The sequence below is a fragment of the Podarcis muralis genome, chromosome 6 (assembly GCF_964188315.1).
Source record: "Podarcis muralis chromosome 6, rPodMur119.hap1.1, whole genome shotgun sequence".
Taxonomy (NCBI): Eukaryota; Metazoa; Chordata; class Lepidosauria; order Squamata; family Lacertidae; genus Podarcis; species Podarcis muralis.
Window position 1 is genome coordinate 94,567,116 of NC_135660.1, and position 14,044 is coordinate 94,581,159.

The window sequence follows — 14,044 nt, forward strand, 5'->3', positions numbered from 1 at the left end:
ATGTTGTTAATGGGGGCCAGTAGGGAGAGGTGAGGAAAGAAGAGAGGGGATTTTCCTTTAATGGAAAGTGAAATATGTACTTCAAGGGTGGTTAAAAATACATTTTTCAAGTCTGGGAAATGTAAGTGTGTGAGATACCAAGTCCTGCTTCCATGTTACTTCCAGCAGTACCCTATTGGATGAAGGCCAAACTCTCAGGAGAATGTCTAAATATTACAAATCAGAGATTCTTGGAGATTCTTTATTTTTTCCATGGGAAAACAGAAACCCTGGAGGAAAGCTGGGTGGGTGTACTAAAGAAACACTGATGGGTTGAACTGAACTAGGAAGGGTGTTCTACAAAGAAAAAAAAACTTTTAATTAACACATGCACATACTTTAAACTGCTGAGAGTTTTTGCAGTGCTGTTGTTTTTTTCTAGTTTTGTAAAGTTGTAGTTTTTTGCACTTTTGTCCTGGACATTCTAACTGGCGAACGAAGACAGGACACAACTTTTAGAACAAACAAACAAAGCTGCAATCCTATGCTGCTTTATCTAGGAATACATTCCAATGAATTCAGTAGGATTTTCTTCTGAGTAGACATGCATGGAATTGCACTATAAACAGATAAATGCCCCTGAAGCAGTTATACTAATGAAGGACTAATACTGGGCCTTAGATAGAGCTAATAAGGATGATTTAAAAAAATGTTTTCCTAACATTCTCTCTCTCTCTCTATAGCCCCCCCCCCCGCTTCCTTTTCCTGTCTTTCTCTGTCCTATCCTAATTTGCCTTTCTCTGATTCCCTCTCTGGCTCTCAGGGCAAAGCTTTTGATGCCCTAATTAGATTTGCAGGCAATTGTATTCTTACTTAAAAACTGCTGCTGGGGCTCCAGATTGGATTGAAACATAATGAAGCACTTTTTGAACAACCAAACTGCTTCTCCGGCATCTTCTCTGTAATCCTTTTGGATTTTTTTTGCTTTCAGAGCGAGCTTCCCTTTTCCACAGACATTCCCCCCATGGAGGAAAATGCTAATGTTGCAAGGAAAGTCCCTTGGTCTCAGTTCCTTTTCATGATAATAAAAAGGTAAAGGGACCCCTGACCATTAGGTCCAGTCGTGACCGACTCTTGGGTTGCGGCGCTCATCTCGCTTTATCGGCCGAGGGAGCCGGCGTACAGCTTCCGGGTCATGTGGCCAGCATGACTAAGCCACTTCTGGCGAACCAGAGCAGCACACGGAAACGCCGTTTACCTTCCCGCCACCTATTTATCTACTTGCACTTTGACGTGCTTTCAAACTGGTAGGTTGGCAGGAGCTGGGACTGAGCAACGGGAGGTCACTCTGTCGTGGGGATTCGAACCGCTGACCTTCTGATCGGCAAGCCCTAGGCTCTGTGGTTTAACCCACAGTGCCACCCGCATCCCTTTTCATGGTAATAGGGGTAGCGAAATCAAACGGGGACATGTCACTCAAGTGCTTAGAAAGCCAGAGAAGAAGGAGAAAACCCAGAAGAGGAGATGAGAGTTTATTCCCTGGTCAATCAAAGGGAATAATTGTATGGAAAAACTCTACAATTTATGGTTCCACTTCTGGTGCAAGTAAAATGATCAAGAGTCTGGAAACAGAGGAACAGTGGAAAGGGTTGGGTATGTTTAGCCTGGATAAGATGAAATATGATAGCCATCTTGAGTTATGTAAAGGACTGTCCCATGGAAGATGGGAGAAGTTTATTTTCTCCTGCTCTGGAGGGTAGGACCCAAACCAATGGCTTCAAGTTACAAGAAAGGAGATTCTGGCTCAACATCAGGAAGAACTTTCTGACAAGAAGAGCTGTCTGACAGTGGAAAAGACTCCCTCGGAAAGTGGTGGGCTCTCTTTCCTTGGAGGTTTCCGAAGCAGAGGTTATCTCGATTATCTGTCAGGTAAACTTTAATTGAGATTCCTGCACTGTAGGGGGTTGAACTGAAGATCTTTTCAAAAGTTGATCAGCTATTATCTTACCGCAAGAACGGTGCCATTCAAAACACAGCCGCTTACAGGTTCTACAAGAGAAAATGGGTGTCCATTAGCATGAGTACCTTCAACGCAACCATAAGGATTATAATAATCTATATTCTGCATTTCCATGGTGTCATCTGGAGTGCACTGTCACCCCTATGCAGATGGCATGCAGCCCTATTTCTCCTGTTCATCTCAAACACATCTGGCTATGGCCATTCTTGACTGCAGTGATGGACTAGATGGGGCCACACTGTCCCTGAAGGATCAGGTTCATAGCTGGGGGTACTCCTGGATCCATTGCTGTCATTGGTGGCACAGATCGCTCCCATGACATAGGGCGCCTCCCGCCAGCTTTGGCGGATGTCCCAGCTCCACCCCATCAGGCTATCTGGGGCCTGGTAACCTCATTGCTGCATTGTGCTATACATGGGGCAAATAACACATTTGTTCTGTATGATTCCCTTTGGGAGCAATGGAACATCAAGTCCTATTGCTCCCAGAGACTTGCTCTATCTGTGTTGAAAGTGCTGGTGGCAAGGAGTCCCATTCGCTAGCTGCTCAGGCTGTGGGTAGCTGGATACCCTGTTTTTATTTAGCTGGTTATTACCATTTCTCAACAGTTCTTTAAAAAATAAACAAATCCCTAAGTGGTATACCATTTTAGAGGGGAGTGAAGAAGCAGAGGCAGCACAAAGCCCTCAGACCACCTGATAATGGAACAGGCCACATTGAGGATTCTGAAATGGAGCACTGATTTCCCAAGGAAGCAGAAACTGCTATATTATTTTGCGCAGCCTGTTTTTGCTTCCAAAACTGTTAGGCAACAAAATGGTGCTGTAAAGTGCTTAGTCAGTCGTCTTCTCCACCATGAAAAAACATCCTGGGGCAATGAATTCTACAAGGCAATTGTGTGTCCGAAAAGAACTGTGCAAAAATAAAAAATAAAAAAAGCAAAAGTGAGTTTGGGCTGAGGAGGAAAGTGGGAAAGTGAGTGATGCTAGAGAGGGGAAAAAGCATAAATAGTGGCATCAGTATGTTCTTGATGTCACACAAAAACAAAACAGAAAGCGAACTGTTGAGTTTGTAGCCTAAGTCGTATAGCCCAAGCCAAATGCTTAACTTTGACTGTGGACCATTTTTCCTGATGATCCCTTTTTGTGTGTGACAGACCATTCCGTACCACAGTGGCATGTAGGACAGCAGCCAGTTGTTCGGCCACAGTGCAGTTCGGTTCCAAATGGGCAACTGGGTTGCTGTGCCTGAGCGCACGAGACGTTCTTTGTCTGAATAAACACCTCCTCATTCACCCGGACGCATTCTCTGACGATGCATGGATCTGAGGGGGAAGGCCACTCGGAGCCAACCTGCAAATGAAACACAGGAAAAGGACTTTTGTGGAATGAAGACTGCCTTCCTCTTTTAAAGTGGAGGGAGAAATATGTCAAGGCAGTTGCCTTCTCCCATCCAAGCAAACTGTGGCGACCATGTCAGCCAGCCCTTAGGCCAGGCATAGGCAAACTCGGCCCTCCAGATGTTTTGGGACTACAACTCCCATCATCCCTAGCTAACAGGAACAGTGGTCAGGGGTGATAGGAGCTGTAGTCCCAAAACATCTGGAGGTCCAAGTTTGCCTATGCCGGCCTTAGGCCTTGCTGTTGCTAAATGTCAAGCAGTCATTAGAAAACAGCTGCCAAGGATGCTATCAGGATGACAACACTTGATAGCATTAATCTGCCTTGTATCACCAAAACCTGGCCGGGCAAAGGCAGAAAGAGGGTTAGTTTCTCAATTATGCCCCATGTGGCTTCTCCATGGGGTGCCACCACCATGTTCTTCACTTTTTAGGAGTCCCAATTGTGCTTATATCTGGTGTTGAATATAGAACCCATATGGGACTCGCCAGCTAAGACCCAGTGCTGAGGTGCCCAAGGCTTTCAGGCCTTGTCAGGATCAGTGCAGGACTTTGTGGGACTATCCCAACAGATTAGACACCCAACAGTAACTACCCTGTAGTTGGTGTACTCTTGGACGAGGTCTAATTATGGTGATGTGAAGCTGAGGCTCCAGTACTTTGGCCACCTCATGAGAAGAGAAGACTCCCTGGAGAAGGCACTGATGCTGGGAAAGATGGAGGGCACAAGGAGAAGGGGGCAACAGAGAATGAGATGGTTGGATAGTGTTTTTGAGGTTACCAGCATGGGTTTGACCAAACTGCGGGAGGTAGTGGGGGACAGAGGTGCCTGGCGTGCTCTGGTCCATGGGGTCACGAAGAGTCGGACACGACTAAACGACTAAACAACAACAACAACATAAGTGGGGGAAGATGTCAGCCGTGCCCTTTCCATGGTCCAACCGACAGACTGACCTCATGCCAATGGACATCTTCATCTCCCGGAGACCAGTGTGACACCTCGTCGCACATCGTCTTGAGACATTTCCCACAACACGCTCCTTCCTTGTTCACATACTTATATCCCTGGGGGGTGGGAATGGAATAAAAGACATTCTGATTGTACAATAGAAACAAAGATGAGTTAGAAATTAGTTTATTTCCTTTCTGGGTGGGGGGAAGGAATTGTCAATTACAGTTGCCCTCAAACATTAACTACACAGCACACGCAACTAGAGAGATAACTAACCCTAGTTAACCATTGGCAAACATTTTTTTTTAAAAAAAAATAAGCTGTGTTTTTTATTTAAGCTATACCTTCTGGCAAGCCCTGAGAGCAGATCCTTGCTCCCATTCTGCCCTGACAGCTGTACCTGACGGGGTGGTTTTGTGTGCACCTAGGCAAGAGTAGGATCTGGCATGTCCATACTGATGTTCCTCCCCATTCTCCCCCTCCTTCCATGCCTGTCTCCCCCCCGGCTGCAGGTCCCCTCTAGCAGATCCCATCCCCTAGAGGTGACGACGTAGAGCATGGGCAGGCAAACTAAAGCCCAGGGACCGGATCCGGCCCAATCGCCTTCTAAATCCAGCCTGTGGACGGTCCAGGAATCAGTGTGTTTTTACATGAGTAGAACGTGTCCTTTTATTTAAAATGCATCTCTGGGTTATTTGTGGGGCCTGCCTGGTGTTTTTACATGAGTAGAATGTGTGCTCTTATTTAAAAGGCATCTCTGGGTTATTAGTGGGGCATAGGAATTCGTTCATTTTTCCCCTTCAAAATATAGTCTGGCCCATCACATGATCTGAGGGACGGTGGACCGGCCTCCTGCTGAAAAGGTTTGCTGACCCCTGACGAAGAACCTAATACCTCTTGCAAAGGAAGCAACCAGAGCAGTGAGCTGCCCCTCCAATCACCCCTGCTAAGGCTCTTCTGAAACCTCAGTAAGTACATCTACATTGAAATAACTTGCTATACAGTCATACCTCAGGTTGAATGTGCTTTGGGATGAGCGCGTACGAGTTGCGCTCCGCAGACGCTCAAAATGACGTCACACCATGCGCAGAAGCGCCAAAACGTGACCTGCACATGTGCAGACACAGGTTACGTTTGCTTCTAGATGTGAACGGGGCTCCGGAACGGATCCTGTTCGCATCTAGAGGTACCACTGTATACATATTCAGCCATTTCCCCAGCGTCTTTTGCCATCCAGATTTTTAACCCAGGTACTTCTAGGTACTTCTAGAATGGGGACGCGGGTGGCGCTGTGGGAAAAGCCTCAGCGCCTAGGGCTTGCCGATCGAAAGGTCGGCGGTTCGAATCCCCGTGGCGGGGTGCGCTCCCGTTGTTCGGTCCCAGCGCCTGCCAACCTAGCAGTTCGAAAGCACCCCCGGGTGCAAGTAGATAAATAGGGACCGCTTACTAGCAGGAAGGTAAACGGCGTTCCGTGTGCTGCGCTGGCTCGCCAGATGCAGCTTGGCACGCTGGCCACGTGACCCGGAAGTGTCTCCGGACAGCGCTGGCCCCCCGGCCTCTTGAGTGAGATGGGCGCGCAACCCCAGAGTCTGGCAAGACTGGCCCCTACGGGCAGGGGTACCTTTACCTTTACCTTTACTTCTAGGTACTTCTATATTTTGGTTTCACTGTGTTTGCCATATCCTGCTACATGCCACATTCTTATTAACCATTCATTCTTTATATTATCTTCGTATGATCTACCTCAATTATCACTTCTCCCCTTATGAACCAACCCAGACCCTGAAATCATCATCTGAGCCATAGAGTGACAACACAAGAACAAGGCCTTTTCTGCAGTGGCTCCCCAGCTGTGGAATGCTCTCCCCAGACAGCATCATTACCTATCTTTAAGTGGCAGGCAAAAACTCCCCTCTCTAACCAGGCCTTTGGCCTTTTAATCTGTGGCCTTTTAACTGTGTTTGTGGGAGGGGGTTATTAGTTTGTGTTTGTTTTATTATGTTTTTTGTGTTCTCATTTTGTATGTTTATGTTGGAAACTGCGCTGTATTATTTGGATGGAGGGTGGTATACAAATTTAATAAGTGAATCATTATCATCATCATCTAATAGACGGAACAGTGCCAAATCCACAGGTTATGATAAACCAAAGCAGTATGAACAGATTATTGTAAACTAAAGCATTTAAATAGTTCTGATACTAGGGAACATAAATTAATTAAATCTAAGAGAGTTTCCTGTCCCTTTTCAAAATGATTACATGAGAACAATGTACAGAAAGTGGTAGAAAGCCTTGCATCTGCTACAGTCAAATTTGTGGTGATTCTGTCACCTCAGCTTTCTGCTAACCTGGAAGTTTTCACCGTCAGAATGTCTGCTTTCCTTGTACGTATTGTTTGTCCAATTGTATTATGCTGTTGGGATTTAGAAATTTAACGAAGATTTAAAACACAAGATGTTCCTGTGATAAATATTCCTGAAGTTGGTCATATGGACAGCATGAAGATCGCTATCTACGAGACTTGTGGGGGGAAATAATAAGAATACTTGTCCCAGGAGGCAACGTTTTATGTAATTTTCTAGGTTTGAGCAGGTGATTTGGGAGTAATAATAAGCAGCAGCTGTGGGGAGACTTGCTCATATTCTGTTACAATAACTCTTTTGACTTGCTTTGCCAAAACAAGTACAATCCAACAGTGAGACTGAAGACGACACTTGCACTTTTCACCGTGTTCTTTCTACTTGTAAAGCCAGAATTGGGTTTTTTGGGGGAGACAATACTCATATTATGGAACAATGCGCTCAAAGAAGCCTACCAAAGTCTCACTCCTTGCTTACCGCCAACTGCTGAAACTATTTTTCATTTGCTGATGGTTTTTGGACATATTTGTGTTTCGGGTGTTATTAAGGCTTCGTTTGAATTGCTTTTTTTTTTTAAAAAAAAATGTCATTGTATGTTCTGGTCTTTATATGAAAATACCTGGGGTCAGACTAAGACTGAAGTAAGGATGTGGAATCTGGTGCAATGCATCTGTGCAAGGACAACCCCACAGTTTAGGAAGGTCTCTCTGGGTCAGGCAGAAGAGATGGAGCAAACAGGAGCCATGACAAGGTAACCCTGCTCCTCTGCCCATTCTATACCTCCTGTTGCTCCTGCCTTTATCTTTTCTCCTGGGTAAAAGGTAAAGGACCCCTGGACGGTTAAATCCAGTCAAAGGCGACTGGTACTCAAAGGTGTAAAGGTACTCCTGACCGTTAAGTCCAGTAGTGGATGACGCTGGGGTTGCGGCACTCATCTCACTTTCAGGCCAAGGGAGCCGGCATTTGTCCACTGACAGCTTTCCGGGTCATGTGGCCAGCAGGACTAAACTGCTTCTGACGCAATGGGACACTGTGGCGAAAACCAGAGCGCACGAAAACGCCGCTTACCTTCCCACCGCAGTGGTACCTATTTATCTACGTGCACTTTGTTTGCCTATGCCTACAACTCCCATGATCCCTAGCGAACAGGACCAGTGGTACCTATTTATCTACGTGCACTTTGAAGTGCTTTCGAACTGCTAGGTGAGCAGGAGCTGGGACTGAGCAATGGGAGCTCACCCCGTCACCGGGATTCGAACAGCCGACCTTCCGATCGGCAAGCCCAAGAGGCTCAGTGGTTTAGACCACAGTGCCACCTGTGTCCCAAAATATCTCCTAGGTATCAGAAGGTGAAGAAAGAGAGTCTGAGGTGTGGCATGAAGTTTCATTAGGGATCCTGAGTGAGCCAGGCATGTTGCAGCATCCTGCAGGGTCCAAAGTCTCTTCCTCAGATTAACTACTCCCAGGGGAGAGTGACTTCTGACAGCTAAGTAAAACAGCTAAGGCCACAACTTTACATGCTTACTTAGGAATAAGTCATATTGTCCATAACACATAGGATCATGCTGCAGGAGAATGAACTGTAAACCAGGAAATCCTTAGTTCAAATCTCACTTTGGCCAGAAATGACAGCCAACATTCCTTAATGTTTGTGGCAAATCCATTTCTCGATAAAATGCCAGGATTTTCAGAATGCCCTGGGCTAAGCACACACTAATTTAACCCAAGATTTAGAACAGATTAGCAGGAAAGGGGGAAATCTGGGAGGAAGAATACTAGTATGTCTGTTTGAAAGGAGGGTGATATAAAATAAAGCTCTACATCTACTAAGCTTCGTCTGAATCTACATTCTTTCTTATAAGGTAACTGAATGCAACCATTCAGTCTCCATTCCCCCTCTATAATATGGGATAATAAAACTGGCCTATCTTACACAGTTGTAATCATTACAAAGCAAATGTATGCAAACTGCTTTGAGTACTTCTAATATGATAAATGAATAATACTAAGTCTTCAAAATATAAGGTGACTTGGTATTTCATGTATTAATGCCTTCAATCCTGGCAATGCCTGTCTTTTTAACTTGTTAAATATTTTATTTAAAAATTAAATGTGCTATTTTCTTTTAAATGCTATCATTCCTTTAAATAAAGGCCCTTTTGATCTTTAGTGCATCTAATGGCAAGTCCTTTTATACTCATGTTGAACATCTGGGGGAACTTTGTGACTTCAAATAAAACTATCAAACTGAAATATTAGTGATTAAACTCATAGATTTCATGGTCAACCTCTATTAAACTAATAATGCATCACATCCCACTACAAATGAAGCAAATATTCTAGTTTTCCTATGTCACACGCTGGTCCAAAGGGTTGGGAAATATTTCACGGTCAATTTACAATCAACAAGTGCGTATGATTAAAGTGTATATTTCTGAAAATCAGGAATAGGGCAATTATTCTGCTTTAAAAGTGGTTATATATAATTAATGCATTTTCCAGGAAGAAAGAATCAAGAAAGCATATAAAGAAATAAATGCTTTGTTATTTTGTTTCTGCATGGAGGGTTTCAAAGTTGTCACCCACTTTATAATATTGCTGTGTTTTAAGATATGATTCTATGATTCTATGTGCACACAGATCATGCTTACGAATCTCCAGAAGGCATTTTGGTCCAGGCAGTACTCCACCTTGTGGCTAACTTAGCAATAGCAGAAGGCTAGATAGAGAAGATTTATGTGGCATCTTCGCTGGTTTACGGACAAGCAAGGCCATTATGGACCACCCGGACCACAACACAGCACTCTTTGCAAAGGAAAGGGATAATGAAGCTATCATTGCTTCCTTGCTCAAAGTCCACTTCACAAGACTGCATTAGCAACCTGATATGCGTTGCAGAAGGCTGGTTTGCCTCTAAAGCTAAAGTTTAAACATGGGGTCACCAACCCGATGGCTACAGGTACAAAGCACCCCTGGCAGAGGCACCAGACTCTGAGCTTCCTTTAAAAGGGGGGCAAGGGCTAAGTCTATAATTATGAAAGGAAAATGTGCAGGTATGCTTCTAAGCCAAGCATAGGCAAACTTGACCCTCCAGATGTTTTGGGACTACAACTCCCATGATCCCCAGCTAACAGGAGCAGTGGTCAGGGATGATGGGAGTGGTAGTCCCAAAACATCTGGCAGGCCAAGTTTGCCTATGCCTGCCCTAGAAGTTCTTTTCTGAAAATTCTGCTACACAGTAAGTGTTTCTGGCAAGCGAGCCCAGAATGTATGGAAGTACATGCTAACCTCATCATCCACACAGATTAGGAGTTGCTCCTTTGTATTTTGTGAAGGAATCAGAAAACCACTTGACCCTGAATTCACTGCTCATCGTACCCAACAATCAACACTTCAGCATATGGCTGTGTATAATTAGTGCAGAGCCAACTTGTGAGATAGATTGGGGGAAGGGGGGGTGTTCCATGCATCAGGATGTTGGAGGGGGGTGACATTCGGCACGCCACCAACCCACAACTCCCAAGCCTACCCCGAGCCGTCGGGGTAAGGGGAGGAGCTGTGCCTTCAATTCCCTCCTTCATCTTGACAGTTTGGGGGAGGCTTGGGAGTCATGGCTCGCTCCGCCCCTGGCTGCAGTTCACGTGCACCGCTCCGGGTGCCAGAGCGGCTAGCTCAGGCCTGGGAGGGCACCCTCCGCACCACGCCCCCCTCGGGAGCGCGCCCGCCCTAGGCAGCGCGGGCATATACTCCACCGCTGCCTCCTTCCCCTCCACGGCTGGAGCAAGAGGAGATGGAGACAGGCACTGAAGTCAAGCTGTGCTCAGCTTCATGCTGGCCCCAGTTTGTTTGTCTTTTAATATGGGGGGGGGGGGCTGAAACAGACAAGAGGGAGATAGGATTCTATGTTGCCACTCATTTTGAAAGCAGCTTCTGAACCAGTCTTTTGCTGAGGCTTTCATTCTATAAAGTGTTGGCCCTAATTCAAACCTATGGCTTAGGGAAGGGGAAGTCAACATGGTGTCCTCCATACTGTGTGGGGTTATAACTCTCATAAGCCCCAAGCAGTGTGTCCAAAGATCCAGGATGCCAAGCTGCAGACCCAACAACATCCAGAGGAGGCCATCTTGGCTACCCCTGGCTGAGGGCATATACAGAAAATACTATTTGATCTCTCATTTGAAAAAGACAACCCTGTATTTCATTAAAGCAAGGATGGTAAAGGTAAAGGGACCCCTGACAATTAAGACCAGTCGTGGACAACTCTGGGGTTGAAGTGCTCATCTCGCTTTACTGGCCGAGGGAGCCGACGTTTGTTCGCAGACAGTTTTTCCGGGTCATGTGGCCAGCAGGACTAAGCTGCTTCTGGTGAACCAGAGCAGCGCACGGAAACGCCGTTTACCTTCCCGCCGGAGCGGTACCTATTTATCTACTTGCATTTTTGGGTGCTGGGACCAAACAACGGGAGGTCACTCCGTCTTGGGGATTTGAACCGCCGACCTTTTGATCGGCAAGCCAAGAGGCTCAGTGGTTTAACCCACAGCGCCACCCGCAAGGAAAGCAAAGAAAGGCTTTAGCAAAACCTGAAAATCTTATCTAGGTTTAAATCCTCAGATAAAACATTTTAGTACTCCTCAGCAAAGAAACATTCTGAATTTAATGTTTTTGAAGTAGATGGTGGATTTGGTTTAGAGCAGAAAAACATCCTTTCTGCAACAAATAATTTTTACACTGTCCCTTGGATTTCCCAGCTAAAAGTTATAATGTCCATGATCCAAAAGAGCACACAGGAACCATCTGTGAACACACCTGGACTTTTTGGACTTTTTTCCCCTCTGAGTTTCCGCCACAGAACTTCTCCTGCTGCATTTTAAGCACCCTGGAGTTTAAAAATCTGTTTTGGGGATTGGAATGAAAATGGTTTTAAAACTGACAATAGGGGGTGTGGATAGCTCATAATCATTTGTGGAAATTTTTTTTTTTAAGTGGCTCCCTAGCAAAAGTGCCCCCAGCAAACCTGCTCTTTAAAGTAAAGGGAGTTTAAAATGAGATTTGGCAGCACCTCAAGTTTTTGAAAATCCAGCAAACATCTTACCAGCTCTGCTCATGTGCACAAGAAGTGTGCAGCGCTGGCCTGTTATTAAATTCTGTTGGCTGCATGCTAGATCGTCTGCAAAGGAGTTTTCTTGGTGTCAGTTCTTAACTTTTTTACTACCTGCCACAACCCACACAGCGCCAGGGAATCTGGAGCGTGAAACCAACTATAACTGGCAACTGGCCTCGCAGAAAACAACAGAAGCCAGAGTTAAAATTGCTTTATTAATATTAGTCAAGCAATAGGTGTCAGATTTTATAACCTGGCTAGGAACATTTAATACAACACTGGTTTGCGATGTATTAATGAATTTGTTTTATGACACAACTGAGAGAATGTGCAGGTCTAGGTCTTCTTCTACATTATGGTCTGGAGGGGAATGAAACCATGGAAAAAGTTTTAGGTTAAGAGGAGACTGTGAAGGAACAGTTCCCACGCCCAGTTGCGCCAGAGCTAGCACAGGTCCCCACGCGATACATGTTCAGTGTCCTACATTGTGTGCCATGAACAATGAGGCCTCACTCCAGGGAGCACAAGGAAGGCAAACCATACCAAATATGGTTTTAAAAGCCTCAGATCCACTTTTAGAAGTTACCTTTTGATGACCTTTTGTGCTTTTTGCTATTACACGAGAAAAATTATGTCCCGTTGCATGTTTCCTTGTTTGTGTCGACAGCCAGGAAATTAAGAGCCAAGTGTGTGGTTCAACTCTGAATGCCTTTTTATGTTTGCTATGCTTACAGCGAAGCAAGTGAAATTATTACTGTACTGCACAAGACTTCACACTGAATATTTTAGCAGTTTTTAAAAAATATTTTATATATTTGGTATTTTATATTTTGTTAGATTATTTTGAACTTGAGGTTTTGTAGCACCGAACGGCTAACTGCAAATTTTGAAGATGGGTGGATGACTTAATTTTGAGAAACCCATGCTGTATCTTAGTAATCATCGCAGCATCCTTTTTTAAGTGCTCACAGACCGACTGTTGAATTATCTGTTCTAGGACCTTGCCTCGTATCGATGTCAAGCTCAACGGTCGGTAGTTATGAAACTAAGCTACTTTGTTACCAAAGACCAACAAATATAAAGTGTTAGGTATGCAAATCAGCCAACCATTCCGTTTAGAGTAGAAGCTGCAGTGGGAAAGGGAAAGAAGTTCAGTGATGGGTGAATCTGCCCATTTTCTGTTTCTCTCAGTTTCTCATTTTTCCAATCTTAAATTCACTTCTTCACATTTCCACATCAGTTTGAGAATCATGAAAACCAGCAGCATTTTAATGCTAATTTCTCCTAACATGCTTGTTTACAAGGTTCTGTAAGGCATTTTCTATAATATAGTGCATTTTTAATTTTGCTTTCACTAATATCTGCGTTTTATGGTATTTTACCATAGTATATTGGAGAAATGTGAACTTCAAAGAAGTTCTCATATTGTTTCCAAATGTGCAAATTGGGTCTGAATCGAATTTCTTTCCCATCCCTACAGAAGACTAACAGGGCCATAAGAAGAAGGGTGCTTTCTAAGAACAGTCTTGCTGCCTTTAGGCCATCTGCTTCGCAGCAGTTATGCAAGGGTGCAATTTCCCCATTAGACAGAACTACTATTCAAATGAAGATTTTGGAGTTTTACATACCGGTGGACAAATCTTATTGCACTCCTTCTCCAGGCATTCTGTAATTCGAAGCCCGGTAACAGCATCTTCCATATCTGTGCAAGAACATTCTGTGCAGCCTTCCTCCCAAATCTTCCCAATAGGATAGACAACATTTTGATGGACGCAAACCTGCCAATAATTAAAACATGACACTTACTTCACAGAAAACTGCACACCAAGTGTTCTCATAGGATTTTGCTGGGTTGCAAGGAAAGCGAGAATTCCTTTGCGTGTTCAGACCTTTTAACCTCCCCCTTAAATAAATTCAGACAAGACTCAAATTTTGGTTTGGTTTTTGGCAGAATTTAGGCCACAACTTTATTGATTACAGAAAGTGACTGGTTGCATAGGCTCTGGTTCGACTAGCTCCCTGCACCCTTGCAGGTAGCACTGACCCAGGGCACCAGCATAGGTCAGCCAAGGGTGAACACCTGGATAAGCAGAAAGCTGGGAACAGGCTATCTCTGCCACCCAAATGTCCCCCTGGACTCAGGCACGGGCTCAACCCCCTTTCAGGGGTTGACCAAACCATTGAGTCCCTGGATTCCTTTAACAGAATACCCTTTACATAGGGATGGCAAGAC

The 14,044-nt window shown here is 44.8% G+C and overlaps 1 protein-coding gene across 2 annotated transcripts in view; it reads right to left on the bottom strand.

The window, feature by feature from the left end:
* Positions 1-14,044, bottom strand: part of VWF (von Willebrand factor) — a 154,252-nt gene that overhangs the window by 19,168 nt on the left and 121,040 nt on the right. The window contains exons 43-46 of one of the 2 annotated variants that reach the window (XM_077930743.1): positions 13,440-13,589; positions 4,353-4,463; positions 3,168-3,351; positions 1,988-2,028 (exon numbers count right to left, since the gene is read on the bottom strand). In XM_077930743.1, coding sequence (XP_077786869.1) covers positions 1,988-2,028; positions 3,168-3,351; positions 4,353-4,463; positions 13,440-13,589 — 486 coding nt within the window. Of the gene's footprint in view, positions 1-1,987; positions 2,029-3,107; positions 3,352-4,352; positions 4,464-13,439; positions 13,590-14,044 lie in introns of both variants that reach the window. The other variant, XM_077930742.1, reaches the window with a different exon arrangement.